This window comes from Haliotis rufescens, unplaced genomic scaffold (assembly GCF_023055435.1).
Source record: "Haliotis rufescens isolate VD_foot unplaced genomic scaffold, xgHalRufe1.0.p SCAF_2, whole genome shotgun sequence".
Lineage (NCBI taxonomy): Eukaryota > Metazoa > Mollusca > Gastropoda > Lepetellida > Haliotidae > Haliotis > Haliotis rufescens.
Genome location: NW_025963890.1, coordinates 6869494 through 6890641, shown reverse-complemented (window position 1 = coordinate 6890641; position 21148 = coordinate 6869494). Strand labels below are relative to the sequence as shown.

The 21148-nt window shown below is 44.9% G+C and overlaps 1 protein-coding gene across 1 annotated transcript; it reads left to right on the top strand.

The window, feature by feature from the left end:
- The first annotated feature begins 12983 nt into the window (after window positions 1-12983).
- LOC125381864 (keratin-associated protein 16-1-like) lies at window positions 12984-18797 on the top strand. The gene is made up of 2 exons (XM_048399187.1): window positions 12984-13038; window positions 16489-18797. The coding sequence occupies exons 1-2, from the start codon at window positions 12984-12986 to the stop codon at window positions 18795-18797; spliced, it is 2364 nt and encodes a 787-aa protein (XP_048255144.1).
- Window positions 18798-21148: the final 2351 nt, after the last annotated feature.

The window sequence follows — 21148 nt, the reverse complement described above, 5'->3', positions numbered from 1 at the left end:
GACATTAGAGCTCGACACACACCTGTTCTTGGCACTCTTTACCACCCAAACATAAGAGCTCGACACACACCTGTTCTTGGCACTCTTTACCACCCAGACATTAGAGCTCGACACACACCAGTTCTTGGCACTCTTTACCACCCAAACATAAGAGCTCGACACACACCAGTTCTTGGCACTCTTTACCACCCAAACATAAGAGCTCGACACACACCTGTTCTTGGCACTCTTTACCACCCAGACATTAGAGCTCGACACACACCAGTTCTTGGCACTCTTTACCACCCAAACATAAGAGCTCGACACACACCTGTTCTTGGCACTCTTTACCACCCAGACATTAGAGCTCGACACACACCTGTTCTTGGCACTCTTTACCAACCAGACATTAGAGCTCGACACACACCTGTTCTTGGCACTCTTTACCACCCAGACATTTGAGCTCGAAAAACACCTGTTCTTGGCACTCTTTACCACCCAAACATAAGAGCTCGACACACACCTGTTCTTGGCACTCTTTACCACCCAAACATAAGAGCTCGACACACACCTGTTCTTGGCACTCTTTACCACCCAGACATTAGAGCTCGACACACACCTGTTCTTGGCACTCTTTACCAACCAGACATTAGAGCTCGACACACACCTGTTCTTGGCACTCTTTACCACCCAGACATTAGAGCTCGACACACACCTGTTCTTGGCACTCTTTACCACCCAAACATAAGAGCTCGACACACACCTGTTCTTGGCACTCTTTACCACCCAGACATTAGAGCTCGACACACACCAGTTCTTGGCACTCTTTACCACCCAAACATAAGAGCTCGACACACACCTGTTCTTGGCACTCTTTACCACCCAGACATTAGAGCTCGACACACACCTGTTCTTGGCACTCTTTACCAACCAGACATTAGAGCTCGACACACACCTGTTCTTGGCACTCTTTACCACCCAGACATTAGAGCTCGACACACACCTGTTCTTGGCACTCTTTACCACCCAAACATAAGAGCTCGACACACACCTGTTCTTGGCACTCTTTACCACCCAGACATTTGAGCTCGACAAACACCTGTTCTTGGCACTCTTTACCACCCAAACATAAGAGCTCGACACACACCTGTTCTTGGCACTCTTTACCAACCAGACATTAGAGCTCGACCACACACCTGTTCTTGGCACTCTTTTCCAACCAGACATTAGAGCTCGACACACACCTGTTCTTGGCACTCTTTACCACCCAAACATAAGAGCTCGACACACACCTGTTCTTGGCACTCTTTACCACCCAAACATAAGAGCTCGACACACACCTGTTCTTGGCACTCTTTACCACCCAGACATTTGAGCTCGACAAACACCTGTTCTTGGCACTCTTTACCACCCAAACATAAGAGCTCGACACACACCTGTTCTTGGCACTCTTTACCACCCAGACATTAGAGCTCGACCACACACCTGTTCTTGGCACTCTTTACCACCCAAACATTAGAGCTCGACACACACCTGTTCTTGGTACTCTTTACCACCCAGACATTAGAGCTCGACACACACCTGTTCTTGGCACTCTTTACCACCCAGACATTAGAGCTCGACACACACCTTTTCTGGGTACTCTTTACCAACCAGACATTAGAGCTCGACACACACCTGTTCTTGGCACTCTTTACCAACCAGACATTAGAGCTCGACACACACCTGTTCTTGGCACTCTTTACCAACCAGACATTAGAGCTCGACACACACCTGTTCTTGGTACTCTTTACCAACCAGACATTAGAGCTCGACACACACCTGTTCTTGGCACTCTTAACCACCCAGACATTAGAGCTCGACACACACCTGTTCTTGGTACTCTTTACCAACCAGACATTAGAGCTCGACACACACCTGTTCTTGGCACTCTTTACCAACCAGACATTAGAGCTCGACACACACCTGTTCTTGGCACTCTTTACCACCCAAACATAAGAGCTCGACACACACCTGTTCTTGGCACTCTTTACCAACCAGACATTAGAGCTCGACACACACCTGTTCTTGGCACTCTTTACCACCCAAACATTAGAGCTCGACACACACCTGTTCTTGGTACTCTTTACCACCCAGACATTAGAGCTCGACACACACCTGTTCTTGGCACTCTTTACCACCCAGACATTAGAGCTCGACACACACCTGTTCTTGGCACTCTTTACCACCCAAACATAAGAGCTCGACACACACCTGTCCTTGGCACTCTTTACCACCCAGACATTAGAGCTCGACACACACCTGTTCTTGGCACTCTTTACAACCCAAACATAAGAGCTCGACACACACCTGTTCTTGGCACTCTTTACCACCCAAACATAAGAGCTCGACACACACCTGTTCTTGGCACTCTTTACCACCCAAACATAAGAGCTCGACACACACCTGTTCTTGGCACTCTTTACCAACCAGACATTAGAGCTCGACACACACCTGTTCTTGGCACTCTTTACCAATCAGACATTAGAGCTCGACCACACACCTGTTCTTGGCACTCTTTACCACCCAAACATTAGAGCTCGACACACACCTGTTCTTGGTACTCTTTACCACCCAAACATTAGAGCTCGACACACACCTATACTTGGCACTCTTTACCTCATTAACTTTATTACAGCTCGACATACACCTGCTCTTGGCATTCTTTACCACCTAGACTTATTACAGCTCGACACACACCTATACTTGGAACTCTTTACCTCATTAACTTTATTACAGCCCGAAATACATCTACTCTTGGCACTCTTTACCACCTCAACTTCGTTGCAGCTCGACATAAACCTGCTCTTGAATGTTCAGTTGTATTTAATTATATTATTTCCCCTTCTTCTTGCACAGTGTCTTTACTAGACTTCGGTCAGATAGCAAGAACCATATTGTTTGGGGAGTAAAACTTGGGGACACATTCATTCATTCATAAGATACAAGTTATTATTTCCGGTTGTTAATATATAAAACAAATGGCTACAAAACGTGAAAATAGATAAACAACTCACGTACCTGTCTTTACGACCCGTGAAGACCCGGGGAAGAATAGGTCTACAGCAACCTATGCTTGCCGTAAAAGACGACTATGCTTGTCGTAAGAAGCGACTAACGGGATCGGGTGGTCAGGCTCGCTGACTTGGTTGATGCATGTCATCGATCCCAATTGCGTGGATCGATGCTCATGATATTAATCACTGGATTGTCTGGTCCAGACTCGATTATTTACAGACCGCCGCCATATAGCTGGAATATTGCTGAGTGCGGCGTTAAACAACAAACCAACCAACCAACCTGTCTTTACAATAACCAATAAAATCACTTGGTAGGTAAGACGACCCCGAAGAAAGTGCTATGGGTTTCGTTTTCGATCTAGAATCCTTGTCAAAAGTTCCCTCTCAATTAAATGAAGTCTATATATTTGGAGGTTAACTGTCAGTTGTTCTATTTTTCATTTCAAAAACACCTTTGATAATAAAAAGAATAATTTTTAAAATGCACTGTCAACCGTTGTAAATCTTTCTTGTGTCGGCATCTTGGCATTTTGGTTTCGAGAACAAGAATCAACCAAAGCGGCTGTACAATATCTGAGTTTAAGCTATTCTACCATATGGCATTTCTGTACACTACAGCATCAGGGCCTAAGAAAGAACTAGAAACAATCCATTGAGTTGATGCGTTATTAATACACAGCCTTTGCTTTATTCCAGCAATATGGAGATACCAAAAATGGGATTCATACATTGTACCCATATCGGGAATTGAAACTCGCGTCCCTGGTGAACACTGCAGCAAAAAGGGCCCGACCGTGAAAGGATGGTTTGATAAAATAAAAGCTATTACCAGTATAACACGGACTTCGCAGGGAATATTTGTATTTTCACAAGGTACGTAAAGTCGGTATAAAAATCTCTCCTTAGTTTTTTCTTTCGTAGAACCTAAACGTCTGTGTGGATATTTTAAGACCCCTTCGTGACGGCACACCACACTTACGCCTGGTTTCTCAATCAACAAACAATCAATAATCGACTTGAATTAGAGCTTGAATCCTGTGCTTGACCAGTATCAGTTTCCTAGATTTTAGAAAAGAAAGTTTGGAATGTTAATATTTGGCAATTAGTCACTCAATGAAACTCACCTTGATATCAGATTTAAACATAATACAGATGGTCTCCATCTGTTACATGTCTTAAGAACATCTTTGAGAATAGGTGTTAGTGTAACAAGCATCTCACATTATTTGCACACAACGCACACAACGTACAAAAGGCGTAACTGCTAGTGGTAGGAAGAGCGATTGCGACACAATGGGAGCTAGTTAGCTTGCACAACACTGTTTTCTTAGCCAGACCCTTTAGGTGATAAGATTAATGAGTGAGTGAGTATGGTTTTACGCCGCTATTAGCAATATTCCAGCAATATCACGGCGGGGGACACCAGAAATGGGCTTCACACATTGTACCCATGTCGGGAATCGAACCCGGGTCTTCGGCATGGCGAGCGAACGCTTTAACCACTAGGCTACCCGACCGCCCCAATAAGATTAATGAAGTCACATGAGCGTTGATTTCAAGTGTATCACCACGTGTGCAAATAAAGTAACGTGAACCTTATATTTTCACATGGTAGAAACACATGATCACTTTGTTTTATTACCTGTAACATGAGCATATAAAAACTTTTCAAATATATACCCTTGATATCCGGAATGATACATAAATATCTAAGGCATGTAAACATTTGAAAATTTATAAATGTTTTCCAGCCTTTGGAAATATACATATTTCAAACCCTAGTCAACTTGGAAAGGAATCGGATTGAATTTTCCCCCAGCATTTATGCTTGTTTGTGAGGCAACTTAATGGAGCAGGTGGTCAGTTGGTTAATAACATGTCATCGTACATTCTACCATGAATTTGGAATTTACTCGATTCTGATTGGTCAATCAGAGGCTATTAAATCACAATAAACCCCCTCTGATTGAAACAGCTGGTTTGACGGCCGCTTCACCGCGGAAGCTAATATTCGAAGAATTGTACTATTTTCAGTCATTGTCGGTAGGCGTATTTAAATAATTATATCTGCAATTACAGGTTACAAAATGCACAGATGCGGTTAATACAATATACAAAGGATGTGTGGCAATACATTTTGTGCAGAAAAACACGACAGAAATCAACAAAGGGAATGTATTTACGTTTTGGAGACAACAGAGAGCTTGGAATTTTGGCGCTTTTCTATATATGACTGTGACGTCATATCTTTTGCGTCACAATGAGCGGCATGACGTCATAATGGTGACGTGCGATGTAGAGCGAAAGCCTTGCAAAGCTTGCTTTGTTTTCTTTACGGATGCCAACCTCATGTTTGCTTACCAAGTTGCCGTGCTTATATGCTTCCAATGCCTGTCATATGTTCGATTGAAGTATTACGGTATAAACAAACTGCTTGAGGATATACAGCACCATATTTTTTTTTTCGGTGATTCCGTAATTCAGATCGATAACGCACTCAAAACACTGAACTCAACCCATGACGCTTCACTCAGTATATTTGCTAACACCAAAGAGTTCGCATTTTATTTAGTCATGGTAGAATGGAGATAAACATACTGTGTTTTCAATGTAGAGCTAGGTTACCTGTAGATTTAACCCCGCTAAATTTAACATTTGAAACCTCACGCTGCGCGTTCGGTTCCAAATTCAATTTAGCGGGGTAAATCTACAGGTAACCTAGCTCTACTTTGTAAACACAGTATGTTTATCTCCTAATTAATTGCGTTGAACAATGCTCAGAATCTCAATCACCGGATTGTCTTATCCAGATTCGATTATTTACAGACCGCCGGTCATATGGCTGGAATATAGCTGAGTGCGCCTTGAAACAAACAAACAAACAAACAAAACTTACGACAATCGAGAAGGATGAACGGTAACAAATATTTCATTCGTTGATACACTTACATCGATGTAGGATACTTTAAGATAACGGTTTATCTGGAGAAATCCTGCTTGAGGCTCCTATAATGCATCACCTATGACACCACCTTATGTTCTCTAACTACCTTCAGGCGTATGGCACGGTGTCCGTTTCCGTATCATTTGCTGTTTGCCCTGAAGTGTGCATGGTAAAGTTCTTAGGTCTATATTTACACAAAGATTGTATTAATGGTACCGGTAACTCGATATTGTCAAACCATTAAATTGCTGACCCATAATAGGGGTCACAATGTCACCGTAACCCAGCCAGTGAAGATCCGGGTTAGAACTGTACTTTAGCAACCCACGTTTGTCGTCGAGGCGACTGACGGGATCGGGTGATCATACTGCTGACTTGGTTGATGTACTTGGTTGCTTCTGAGGTCCTAGACTAACAACATCTAGTCTCTGAAATGAACATATTTTACAGAAAAAACAGTTGTTACATTATAGTTATAAAATATAATAAAAAGGAGCCCAGGTACTTTCTTCATTTTCATTGATACTGCAGTAATCTAGACTTGCCAAACATGGCATGGGCTGTATTTGATATATTTGTTTTAGGGTCAGTATGACATACTACTGAGGTCACTACGTTGTGTTTTACATGTAATCGAAACACCTTTCTGTTATTGATTGTTGAGACAATATATCATTCATTAAAGACCGATTGTGTATTGACGATGGACGCACTAATGTAACGGTATTAGACAATGTCAGCTGTTGTGGTGATAACACAGCAGGGATAATCTGTCTATTTCACATAAATGGGTGGTATCCTGTGACACTGCAACATGTGTCAGACTGTAATCACGCTGCGAAACTCAATAGCAACAGCTCTGTAGAAATGTATATAATTTAGTAACTGAAAACAACATGACATCACTGACAGTATCATCATACTCACTACCCCACTCACGCCATAATTATGCCCAATGGAATTTGCTTCGGCAGATAATCGAGATTGATTAGTCTCTGTGTCGACGTTCCATGCACTTATTGACTCATTTATGCACTCACTGCCTCATCCATGCTCTCATTGGACCATTTATGACCTCTGTGACTCTTCATGCTCTCACTAACTCATACGTGCACTTATAGACCCATTCATGCACTCACTGCCTCATCCATGCCCCCATTTGACCATTCATGCACTCACTGCCTCATCCATGCTCTCACTAACTCATTCATGCACTCACTGACTCATTCATGCACTCATTGACTCATCCATGAACTCATTGACTCATTCATGCACTCACTGACTCATACGTGCACTTATAGACCCATTCATGCACTCACTGCCTCATCCATGCCCCCATTGGACCATTCATGCACTCACTGCCTCATCCATGCTCTCACTAACTCATTTATGCACTCACTGACTCATTCATGCACTCATTGACTCATCCATGCACTCATTGACTCATTCATGCACTCACTGACTCATACGTGCACTTATAGACCCATTCATGCACTCACTGCCTCATCCATGCCCCCATTGGACCATTCATGCACTCACTGCCTCATTCATGCTCTCACTAACTCATTCATGCACTCACTGACTCATTCATGCACTTATTGACTCATCCATGCTCTCACTAACTCATTCATGCACTCACTGACTCATTCATGCACTCATTGACTCATCCATGCTCTCACTAACTCATTCATGCACTCACTGCCTCATCCATGCTCTCACTAACTCATTCATGCACTCATTGACTCATCCATGCACTCACTGACTCATTCATGCACTCACTAACTCATTCATGCACTCACTGCCTCATCCATGCTCTCACTAACTCATTCATGCACTCACTGACTCATTCATGCACTCATTGACTCATCCATGCTCTCACTAACTCATTCATGCACTCACTGCCTCAACCATGCTCTCACTAACTCATTCATGCACTCATTGACTCATTCATGCACTCATTGACTCATCCATGCTCTCACTAACTCATTCATGCACTCACTGACTCATTCATGCACTCATTGACTCATCCATGCTCTCACTAACTCATTCATGCACTCACTGCCTCAACCATGCTCTCACTAACTCATTCATGCACTCATTGACTCATCCATGCACTCATTGACTCATCCATGCTCTCACTAACTCATTCATGCACTCACTGACTCATTCATGCACTCATTGACTCATCCATGCTCTCACTAACTCATTCATGCACTCACTGCCTCATCCATGCTCTCACTAACTCATTCATGCACTCACTGCCTCATCCATGCTCTCACTAACTCATTCATGCACTCACTGACTCATTCATGCTCTCACTAACTCATTCATGCACTCACTGCCTCATCCATGCTCTCACTAACTCATTCATGTACTCACTAACTCATTCATGTACTCACTGACTTATTCCTGCACTCACTGACTCAGTGATGCACTTACTGACTCATTCAGGCACTCACTGAATCATTCATGCACTCACTGACTCATTCAGGTACTTATTGACTCATTCATGTACTGACTCATTCATGTACTCACTGACTCATCCATGCTCCCATTGGACCATTCATGCACTCACTGACTCATTCATGCACTCACTGACTCATTCATGCACTCACTGACTCATCCATGCTCCCATTGGACCCATTCATGCACTCACTGACTCATTCATGCACTCACTAACTCATTCATGCACTCACTGACTCATTCATGTACTCACTGACTCATTCATGCACTCACTGACTCATTCATGCACTTATTGACTCATTCATGCACTCACTGGCTCATTCTGTCACTCACTAACTCAGGCTCTGCCATGTTCAATCATGCACGCGCACTCAGAGTCAGTTTCTTTCACTCATATCACTCATATCATGGTTTTCTTCATTTTGGATTTGTGTTCATGTATAATAATGTGTATGTTGTGTTTGTTTGTATGTGACGCAGTATGTTCTGTGATTTTATAAAACCCATTCATTGTACGTTGGTTTTGTACCGTTGTATAGAAGTATGTCTTCATTTTATTGATCGACCATACATAATGAAGGAAATAAAATCTAATAATTTCCCAAAACGACATCAACGTGAAACTAACCGATAACGCTGTCCCACTCCACCTGAGACGTATCGATGAAGACTTCCGGCTCACTGTCTGTTACCAGCTAACCACCGCTTGTGTCCCCAGATACGGCGTATATGTAGTTGGAGGCGTATGCACCTGATTACTATTGATATGTGAGACTCATTCCATTTGTCAATTAATTTCTTGACATGTGTATTGATGATTGATGTCGTAAGCCGTAGAATGTCGATTAGTAAACATAATCTGTAACCCAGGTACTTGGTATTCTTTCTGTTGTAGCTCACCTGGCATGGTGTATCTAACATGCGCTCTTATATTTTTCATCCAATTTCAAAATATGGCCATTACAGCAGTCAGAATGGAATGACACTAGTCCCTATGACCTAGTTATTGCTTTATGCATGTTTGTAAAATTGGATATGCAGTAAGCATGTGTTACGTGGTATATAACATGTTATATGTAGTCTGGTCCAGTGGTAGAGCGTCCGCCCGGGGAGCGGAAGGTCCAGGGTTCGATCCCCGACCGCGTCATACCAAAAGACGTTAAAAGATGGTACTGGTTGTTACCCTGTCTGGCGCTCGCCATTAAGGGGCTAAAACAAGGACTGGTCGGCTCGGAGTCAGTATACTTTGTCTGAGTGGGGTATTCATGTTAAACTGCGGCATGGTATCTCAGTGAGCTAGCACTATAAATCGGCATCAGTCCGGACTGGCACAAGCAGCCACACAAACACACACACGTACATGCACGTCGCTATATAAGTGCAATAATCTTGGACGCGACGTTAAACCCCATTTCACCTCACCTCACCTCCTGCCATTGCCTATCCTGTTATGACGTTTGACGTTCATATAAACTGCCGGGCAAAAGAAAATATGCACCCATGTGTGACGGTGGCTGAAATGAAACTGAAATGTAAAATATGTAAAAAATATGTAAAATTATTCTGTGTTAATGTATAAATTCAACACATGTCAGAATCAAATGTAGAGATGTGTTTGTTTGCATTGTGTCCAACGCGTATTCGGTAGACAAGGCCATGACAGCATATTATTTTATTGTGTCAAAAACTGTTCCCTAATTTCCATCACATAGTTGTGTTTTGGAGCTTAATTTGCAATGTTTTGGCGACTGTTTTCAGCCAAGTAACGTTTTGATAATAAAATCCAATTTTCAAGTGTATGGTTTCTTTTCCCGGGAGTTTATTGATACCGCAATTTGGAAATCCCCTCGACGTCATTGGGATAAGGAACCTGAAGCCTATCCTGTGTATGTGGTGTCGGGCTCATACATACTTTAAGAACGATCTCATGAATGTTATAAACAAACGCAGGGCTATATCAGGGCTATGAGTGAGTGAGTGAGTATGGTTTTACGCTGTTTTAGCAATATTCCAGCAATATCACGGCGGGGGACACCAGAAATGGGCTTCACACAATGTACCCATGTCGGGAATCGAACCCGGGTCTTCGGCGTGATGTATATGAGCGAACGCTTTAACCACTAGGCTACCCGACCGCCCCTCAGGGCTATGAATGGTAAATGGCTTCATTCGACAAATACCCAGATGTTAATTGAGACTACAGGTCAGTCAAACCTCTGGACAGGTATTGATCATACAATTTGTGTTGACAATGGCCCGCTTTGCAAGTGGTTGTAAGTGTGTTACGCACCTGCCCATCCTCACAACCAGGCTTGAGTGAAGGGGTGACATCGTATATGGCCGTTGCTGAGGTGGTTCGATTAAACGTTCCTCAGTCGTGGAGTTACTTCACATGAATGAGGCCGCCTCCGTGGTCTTGTGGTAGAGCGTCCGCCCGGAGAGCGGAAGGTCCAGGGTTCGATCCGGGGCCGCGTCATACAAAAAGACGTTAAAAGATGGTACTTGTTGTTACCCTGTCTGGCGCTCGGCATTAAGGGGCTAAAACAAGGACTGGTCGGCTCGGAGTCAGTATACTGTGTCTGAGTGGGGTATTCATGTTAAACTGCGGCATGGTATCTCAGTGAGCTAGCACTATAAATCGGCATCAGTCCGGACTAGTACAAGCAGCCACACACACACATACACGTGCATGCACGTCGCTATATAAGTGCAATAATCTTGGACGCGACGTTTAACCCAATTTCACCTCACCTCACATGAATAATCTGGGTATGTTTGGTTCATGTGTTGCATCATAAAGTCTACACCATGGGGGTATTTTTGTATCGATCGCGATGTGACGGGTATCCGTATGTCAGCGAGTTTGGTTTCGCTTTGAGCAGTATTTTAGTTATATCTTATATCTAAGTGTAGTCTTTATGTGAAAGCCCAGAATGAAGTAGGTCGCTAACGTTTACTATTAAAGTGAAACCGAATCTGGGATTCGAACCCACGATCTGCGGATCCTGACACGACTTAGGGACGCAACGTACTAATTATGATTCATATCGTTATAATTGTCAACATGATTAAGAATAACCATGAGGATAATATAAGAACGATGGTATTAAAGTTGATTATATTTCCTTTAAATATTGATGATAATGATAATGATGAGAGTCATGAAACCATGGCTAATGATGGTGTTATAAAATGGTAATGATTAACATAGCCGTGTATGAAGTGAAATACTCGCCTGCTTGTGTTCACTGTGCGAGTGAGTGAGTTGGATTTAACGCCGCTTTGAACAGTATTCCAGTTATATCGCGGCGTGTCATCTTACTGTGGGAGGAAAGCCCGAACTGATGCAGGTCTCAGACGTTTACTTCTTTGGTAAAACCGACGAGCACGGGTATGGTGCTGACAAACCTAGAAACATAATCGGGTCGAAACGGGATTCGAATCAACAATCATAGATTTCTGGCGTGTCCAAGGGACGCAGCTCTGCTCAGCAAATTGCGGCGCAAAAGACAACTGGGCCACCCGCGCCCCATTCACTACGGGATAACATATTTCCATATTTTGTTGATCACTGTGCAAGAACCGAGCAATTCTAATGTTTTGGTGGTTGCATCGACATTGTTTTACTACTATGGAATTATAGAAGGAACATTGTCGCCTTCAAAAACTAATCAGCAAATGACACAAAAATTGTCGTACTCTTTCTAAAGAGTTTTTTACACATTTTTAAAGCGAAAAGTATGATTCGACATGTTTTGACCTTAATAATGTGACGTTGTCGCATTCTAGCCCTTTTGTAAATAGCAGAAATATTACTTAAAGGGAGACAACGCGACAATTAGTCAAATTGTCGGATGTTGCAATTTCGCGCTTTGAATAAGTTTTGCTAGGTTTTGTCAGGGCGACAACGCGACAATGTCCCATCTGAGACACCATACTTTACCGACATTGACAGATTGATTTTCAAGCTTGATATTTTAATGCCTTCATATAACAGTTGATTAATTTGCAAACTATGCAGTAATGTTCCCCGGACTATATGCTGTATGCTTGGCAGCATCGTTCAAAAATGAACGCATACGTATTTTCGAGTGAGTGAGTGAGCTGGGTTTAACGCCGCTTTTAACAGTATTCCAGTTATATCACGGCGTGTCAGCTTAATGTGGGAGGAAAGCTCGAAGTGATGCAGGTCTCAGACGTTTACCACTCCGGTGAAACCGACGAGCACGAGTATTGTGCTGACAAACCTAGAAACATAATCGGTGCGAACCGGGATTCGAACCCACAATCATAGTTTTCTGGCGTGCCCAAGGGACGCGACTCTGCACAGCGAATCGCGGCGCCTTAGACGACTTGGCCACCCGTGCCCCCTACGTATTTTCGAAACGGCGGTCATGCGCATCAACGACCACTACCACATAAGATATTACCACATCACGATAGCGTGTCAGATACGTTCAGTATTACCCTGATCAATCGGTGCAATCGATTACTCTCGTGAGACGTTGATTAATAGGTTTTATCGGCAGTGAGGTGGAATGTCCTTGGAAACTCCAGTGCCGGTGGCAGTTCTCGACTTCGCCGAGGCATCAAGTATGTCTGTAAATTTGAGAAACATGTTTCAAATATTTTATGAGCATCCCATTAGATACATCCTGTGTACAGAAATAGCGCATGGTTTTAGCAACATGTAACTGATGGACTTGGCAATTACTTCACGGAACAGGTGTACCTGGTTGTCACCGACAACGAAATGCTCATTAATCATGACACGTGTACTTACGTCAGCTGTGATTACAGCTGTGGTGATATTGAGGCCGAATGTGTTTGTTTGTTTGTTGTTTAACGCCATATTCCAGCTATATGACGGCGGTCTGTAAATAATCGAGTCTGGACGAGACAATCCAGTGATTGACATCATGAGCATCGATCCAAGTAATTGGTATACGATGACATGCACCAACCAAGTCAGCGAGCCTGACCAACCGATCCCTTTAGTTGCCGCTTACGACAAGCATAGTCGCCTTTTACGGCAAGCATGGGTTGCTGAAGACCTATTTTACCCCGGGTCTTCACGGTGTTAGGCTGAATGTGACAACCCAAACAAATAACTGGTTAACTATGAATAGACTATGTACAGCTCTGTGTTGTTAAAGGTGCTCTCATAGAGCGCTGAGGCCAATACCCCCGACTTGTTTCCGTATTTAACATTGACATGAGTTCGGAAGGATGCTGACAAGGGGACGAGTTCAAGTAGCAGCCTGGTTTACATCACGTAGCTGAGAAGTAGTAGAAGAGGCGAAAGTGTGTGTGTGTGTGTGTGTGTGTGTGTGTGTGTGAGTGTGTGTGAGTGTGTGTGTGAGTGTGTGTGTGTGTGTGTGTGTGTGTGTGTGTGTGTGTGTGTGTGTGTGTGTGTGTGTGTGTGTGTGTGTGTGTGTGTGTGTGTGTGTGTGTGTGTGTGTGTGTGTGTGTTGTCGTTGTTGTTGGTGATGTTTTACTTTGCACTCAGCAGTATTCTAGCTATATGACGGGAGCCTGTTAATAATCGAGTCTTGACCAGACAATCCAGTGATTGATATTGTGGGAAACGATCTACACTGTCTGGGTACGATGATGCGCCCTCTACCAAGTCCCCGACCCTGACCACCAGGTCTACGAAGACGCCTCTCACGGCCAGCGTAGGTTGCTGGGTTCCGTTCGTCAAGAAACCCTTCCCTCCGGACATCCGATGTTGTGTACATGTATCAGCTGGATGTAGGAAAAGAGGCATGTGCGTGCGTGCGTGCGTGCGTGAGTGCGTGCGTGCGTGCGTGTGCGTGTGTGTGTGTTGCTTAACACCGCGCACAGCAATATTCAGCTGTATGACGGCGGCATGTAACTACACAAGTCGGACTATTCGGTCTGTTAAGTCGCCTCTTACGACCAGCAGAGGTTGCTAGGGATCAATTCTACCCGGAATCCCCACGGAAAACTAACAAGAAGAACTAGTTGTTGTTATACAGTAGTTTGAAACAGGTGCAGTAATAGTCAATACAGAAGCAGTGACGGTAGTAAAGGGAGTTGTCGAAAGAATTAATATACATTTAGCGACGGGCAAGGAAAACGGCGTTTTCTTTATTTGCAAATTTCCATCAGGAGAACAATGCTCAAACCATCCACCCATGGCCAACATCTACACACATACAGAAGATTTTGAAGCAGGCCATTGATAACATGGGACAGTGGGAAATGAGAATGGCCCGCCATCGTCCTACGGGTCTGGTGTGTGCGTGTGTGCGTGCGTGCGTGCGTGCGTGCGTGCGTGCGTGCGTGCGTGCGTGCGTGCTTAACGCCAGCTATGTAATACTCGTTTAGCAACGGACACAGAAGCTGGCGCAGTGAGAAGTCCACTGTGACTCACAACGCCCATCCGCCAGCAATCTTGAACATCCGCAGCTATAGATATACTTACATACTATCCGTGTCTTACACGATTGAGTCATTGAAGCGAAACGGGTAAAATGTATATTCACGATGACTCAGCATATATGTGTTATTCACATCTTGGGGCGCCGCAATTTACTGAGCGAGGATACATGTATTAATTAGGAGTGCCACAATTTTTCGCGATCGCGGGTCCTAGTTCCAAGTTGCCTTGGTTACGTTTCTAGGTTTGTCAGCACCATACCCGTGTTCATGGGGTGAAACGAAGTGGTAAACGTCTAACGCTTTTTTGAAACGGCCCCTGTGTAGATATTTAATGTATTCGTGACCATACACTCCACCTGTGTGTGTGGTTATATTTATAGCTGCCTCACGACATGTGAAGGCTGTATCTTTTTTCTTCTATTGACGCCGCCTTCACATTGAGCTGCGGGGCCAGGTACACTTACCTGTATCTATCCAGAATTGCTTACTCATGGTGATGTAGGCAATAAACCGTGTCCCTCTCTATCCAGGACATCGTGTGGCCGTATCACCACGGTTAAGTAGAGTTGTACTCAAACGCAAACTGGTCAATGTTATGTTATTGATATATATCGGACTTTTGAAATAATTATGATTGTATGGACTTTATATCTTCCCATGTGATAAGACCTTTGATAGTGTGCACAACAAACCTCTTCAGGAAACAGTCAGGTAGATTGATGTCGTTTTAATGAGTTTTGTAATTAAAATAAAGCAAAAGTCACATCTATCATTACTTTCCATTTTAAACCTATGTACATCTCGTATCGGTGATTAACATAACCAGACAGTTCACATAACATGTGTTTGGAATTAGGTTAATGTTTAAATTTTGTTAATAATTCAAACTTCAAATACTTTAATTTGATTAGAAAATCTATGGGGGTTAGTCCTTAAACCATATAGAAAATGGTATACGTTCAGAAAACGAGAGGTAATTAAGAACATGTACTACCTTGGTGTATATTTGACGTATCTGTATACAATACATAGTTACTCTAAACTGTACAGGTAAGTAATTATTGATCGAGTTGTGTTGGTGTACGTGCAATGTGCGTGTCAGGAAAATTAACGATCTCATTCATTATAAATTAAGAATATCACGGCAAGAAAATTACGTATAGATTACCCTTTGCCGGGTTCTTATTCTTGGCTGCGTTAGCGCGCCAATTCTTGTTTGTATCTAGTAGCAGTGCTAGTTCTATCAACGGCTGACTCAGAATGACTTTGCACAACGTCCATAACAATGAGACGACTCCATGAAGGTATCTAAACAATTAGGACATTTCCAGAGCAGAACATTTGAGGCCGAGATTATTTATCTGTTGGGTACTTTATTTATAACAAACAAAAGTCATTCCAAATATCATTCTTCCTAATCCTACTTTGGGATATAAAGAAAGCTTAGCTCGTCCATACTATTTCGATCTTGGGCCTACAGTGCTATAACTAGGCTGCAGGTGCACGCTGGTAGAAATAATGTCAAGGCGTGAATTATGGTTTGAAAACAATTGATATGAATATTGTTCCAGATTCGTGCCCTCCTCTGCTCGGCTCTGTGAGATGTGTCATGCACTGCCCTGGTCTTTCCTCCAGTGTGTCATGCTCTGCCCTGCTCTGCTCTGTCCTCCGATGTATCATGCTCTGCCCTGCCCTGCTCTGTCCTCCGATGTGGCATGTTCTGTCCTGCCCTGGTCTTTCCTCCGGTGTGGCATGCTCTGCCCTGCTCTGCTCTGTCCTCCGATGTGTCATGCTCTGCCCTGCTCTGCTCTGTCCTCAAATGTGTCATGCTCTGTCCTGCTCTGCTCTGTCCTCCCATGTATCATGCTCTGCCCTGCCCTGCTCTGTCCTCCGATGTGTCATGCTCTGCCCTGCTCTGCTCTGCCCTCGGATATGTGTCATGCTCTGCCCTGCTCTGCTCTGTCCTCCGATGTGTCATGCTCTGCCCTGTCCTCCCATGTATCATGCTCTGCCTTGCTCTGCTCTGTCCTCCGATGTATCATGCTCTGCCCTGCTCTGCTCTGCCCTCGGATATGTGTCATGCTCTGCCCTGCTCTGCTCTGTCCTCTGATATGTCATGCTCTGCCCTGCTCTGCTCTGTCCTCCAATGTGTCATGCTCTGTCCTGCTCTGCTCTGTCCTCCAATATGTCATGCTCTGTCCTGCTCTGCTCTGTCCTCCCATGTATCATGCTCTGCCCTGCCCTGCTCTGTCCTCCGATGTGTCATGCTCTGCCCTGCTCTGCTCTGCCCTCGGATATGTGTCATGCTCTGCCCTGCTCTGCTCTGTCCTCCGATGTGTCATGCTCTGCCCTGCTCTGCTCTGTCCTCCCATGTATCATGCTCTGCCCTGCCCTGCTCTGTCCTCCGATGTATCATGCTCTGCCCTGCTCTGCTCTGCCCTCGGATATGTGTCATGCTCTGCCCTGCTCTGCTCTGTCCTCCGATGTGTCATGATCTGCCCTGCTCTGCTCTGTCCTCCGATGTGTCATGCACTGCCCTGCTCTGCTCTGCTTTGTCCTCCGATGTGTCATGCTCTGCCCTGCTCTGCTCTGTCCTCCGATGTGTCATGCTCTGCTCTGTACTCCGATGTATCATGCTCTGCCATGCTCTGCTCTGTCCTCCGATGTACCATGCTCTGCCTTGCTCTGCTCTGTCCTCCGATGTGTCATGCTCTGCACTGCCCTGGTCTGTCCTCCGATGTGTCATGCTCTGCCCGGCTCTGGTCTGTCCTCCGATGTGTCATGCTCTGCCCTGCTCTGCTCTGTCCTGCGATGTGTCATGCTCTGCCCTGCTCTGCTCTGTCCTTCGATGTGTCATGCTCTGCACTGCCCTGGTCTGTCCTCCGATGTGTCACGCTCTGCCTTGCTCTGCTCTGTCCTCCGATGTGTCATGCACTGCCCTGCCTTGCTCTGCTTTGTCCTCCGATGTGTCATGCTCTGCCCTGCTCTGCTCTGTCCTCCGATGTGTCATGCTCTGCTCTGTACTCCGATGTATCATGCTCTGCCATGCTCTGCACTGTCCTCCGATGTATCATGCTCTGCCTTGCTCTGCTCTGTCCTCCGATGTGTCATGCTCTGCACTGCCCTGGTCTGTCCTCCGATGTGTCATGCTCTGCCCGGCTCTGGTCTGTCCTCCGATGTGTCATGCTCTGCCCTGCTCTGCTCTGTCCTCCGATGTGTCATGCTCTGCACTGCCCTGGTCTGTCCTCCGATGTGTCATGCTCTGCCTTGCTCTGCTCTGTCCTCCAATGTGTCATGCTCTGCCCGGCTCTGCTGTGTCCTCCGATGTGTCATGCTCTGCTCTGTCCTCCGATGTGTCATGCACTGCCCTGCTCTGCATTGTCCTTCGATGTGTCATGCTCTGCACTGCCCTGGTCTGTCCTCCGATGTGTCATGCTCTGTCCTGTTCTGCTCTGTCCTCCGATGTGTCATGCTCTGCCCTGCTCTGCTCTGTCCTCCGATGTGTCATGCTCTGCACTGCCCTGGTCTTTCCTCCGATGTGTCATGCTCTGCCTTGCTCTGCTCTGTCCTCCGATGTGTCATGCTCTGCCCGGCTCTGCTGTGTCCTCCGATGTGTCATGCTCTGCCCTGCTCTGCTCTGTCCTCCGATGTGTCATGCACTGCCCTGCTCTACATTGTCCTTCGATGTGTCATGCTCTGCACTGCCCTGGTCTGTCCTCCGATGTGTCATGCTCTGCCTTGCTCTGCTCTGTCCTCCGATGTGTCATGATCTGTTCTGTCCTCCGATGTGTCATGCTCTGCACTGCTCTGCTCTGTCCTCCGATGTGTCATGCTCTGCCTTGCTCTGCTCTGTCCTCCGATGTGTCATGCTCTGTGCTGCTCTGCTCTGTCCTCCGATGTGTCATGCTCTGCCCTGCTCTGCTCTGTCCTCCGATGTGTCATGATCTGTTCTGTCCTCCGATGTGTCATGCTCTGCCCGGCCCTGGTCTGTCCTCCGATGTATCATGATCTGCTCTGTCCTCCGATGTGTCATGCTCTGCCCGGTCCTGGTCTGTCCTCCGATGTGTCATGCTCTGCCCGGCCCTGGTCTGTCCTCCGATGTGTCATGATCTGCTCTGTCCTCCGATGTGTCATGCTCTGCCCGGCCCTAGTCTGTCCTCCGATGTGTCATGATCTGTTCTGTCCTCCGATGTGTCATGCTCTGCCCGGCCCTGGTCTGTCCTCCGATGTGTCATGATCTGTTCTGTCCTCCGATGTGTCATGCTCTGCCCGGTCCTGGTCTGTCCTCCGATGTGTCATGATCTGCTCTGTCCTCCGATGTGTCATGCTCTGCCCGGCCCTGGTCTGTCCTCCGATGTGTCATGCTCTGCCCGGCCCTGGTCTGTCCTCCGATGTGTCATGCTCTGCCCGGCCCTGGTCTGTCCTCCGATGTGTCATGCTCTGCCCGGCCCTGGTCTGTCCTCCGATGTGTCATGATCTGGTCTGTCCTCCGATGTGTCATGCTCTGCCCGGCCCTGGTCTGTCCTCCGACGTCCAGCACTGCCCGGCTCTGCTCTGTCCTATATATATGTTACAGGAAACAAGTATAATCAGTGATTAAGTCTAATGACTGAAAATTTCAGTGATTATGTCTAATAACTGATTCACTCGGTGGTTATGTCTAATTACTGAAATCTTCAGTAATTAGACATAATCACTGAAATGAACCAAGGGATTTTATACTTGTTTACTGAAAGCATATCCCTGCCTTGTTTTTATAATGTGTGCTAGTTTTGAAATTAGATTAGCTATCAAAGTAAATACAACCTCCTGTAACCAGATACCTTACACAAAGATCACAGAAATAAGCTTAAACAGTTCAATCTTTTATTTCATAACATGGTATGACGTGAATGGTATGACGTGAATGGTATGACATGAATGGTATGACAAATAGCAGTCAGATGGACACTCAGGAATGTTTGTTTGCACATGAAAGACTTGAATGAAATCTAGAATTACATTGCATCTTGGCCTTAAAACATATGCAGCGATTGGTCTGACACCGTTTAGTTCCAACACAATTACACCTTACAAAACCTTGACCACCACAGACTGAGTCAAGTTGAACCGCTTGACGCAAAGAGAGTGTTCGATCGGTATTGAAATCGGTATTGAAACTGGACGAACTTAAGTCCTACAGTCCAATCACTGGTGTATTTTTCTCCAAGCCAAGCAACTAGAATGTCTTTAATGTCACAGTTCGCCCTCTCTACAGAACCTTGGCTTTGGGGATGTCGAGGCTTTCCGTTTGTTTACAGGAGATTGGCTAAGGACAGGACAGCCTTCTCACAAGTTATTATAAAAAGGCAGGGATATGCTTTCAGTAAACAAGTATAAAATCCCTTGGTTCATTTCAGTGATTATGTCTAATTACTGAAGATTTCAAAATTTGGATAAAACCACCGAGTGAATCAGTTATTAGACATAATCACTGAAATTTCCAGTTATTAGACTTAATCACTGATTTTACTTGTTTCCTGTAACATATACACATGTCAATGTATAGTCAAGTGGTTAAAGCATTCGTTCGTCCCGCCGAAGTCTGGGTTCGACTTCCAACAGGGGCCAGGTTGGTTGTGTTTCTGGAATAATCCCAAATAAACGACGTAAATGCCTATATTCACTCGTTTCCCGTCCCATCAGCAATTATTTAGAAATTCACATTTTTGTCTCAATGAACACAGAATAATGCCACGACGTCATACCCACACCTGCACTGGTTGTGTTTGTTTGTTTGTTGTTAAACGGCACACTCAGCAATATTTCACATATATGAAGGCGGTGTATTAATGAGAACCAGTGATTGACATCCTAAGCATCGATCTACGCAATTAGGAAACGATGACATGCATCAACCAAGTCAGCGACCAATTCCACAAGATCCCGTTTGTCGCTCCTTATTACAAACAATTCTAACCCGGATCAGCTGACAATATGAACCAATAACAAATAATAAGTAAAATAGTATCTTTCAATATTAATAACTAATGACACGACACGATGACATAACAGTTAATAAATACATATTGACATAACTGGGACGGTGGAGTACACTAATGTTTAAAAGACCGGGTTTGATTCCCCACATGGGTACAATGTGTGAAGTCCATTTCTGATGTCTCCTGCAGTGATATTGCTAGAATATTCAATTTGCTAAAATACACACTCAAAAACACCCACACCCACACACTCACTCACTCACTCACTCACTCTCACGGGTGGCCAAGTCGTCTAAGGCGCCGCGATTCGCTGT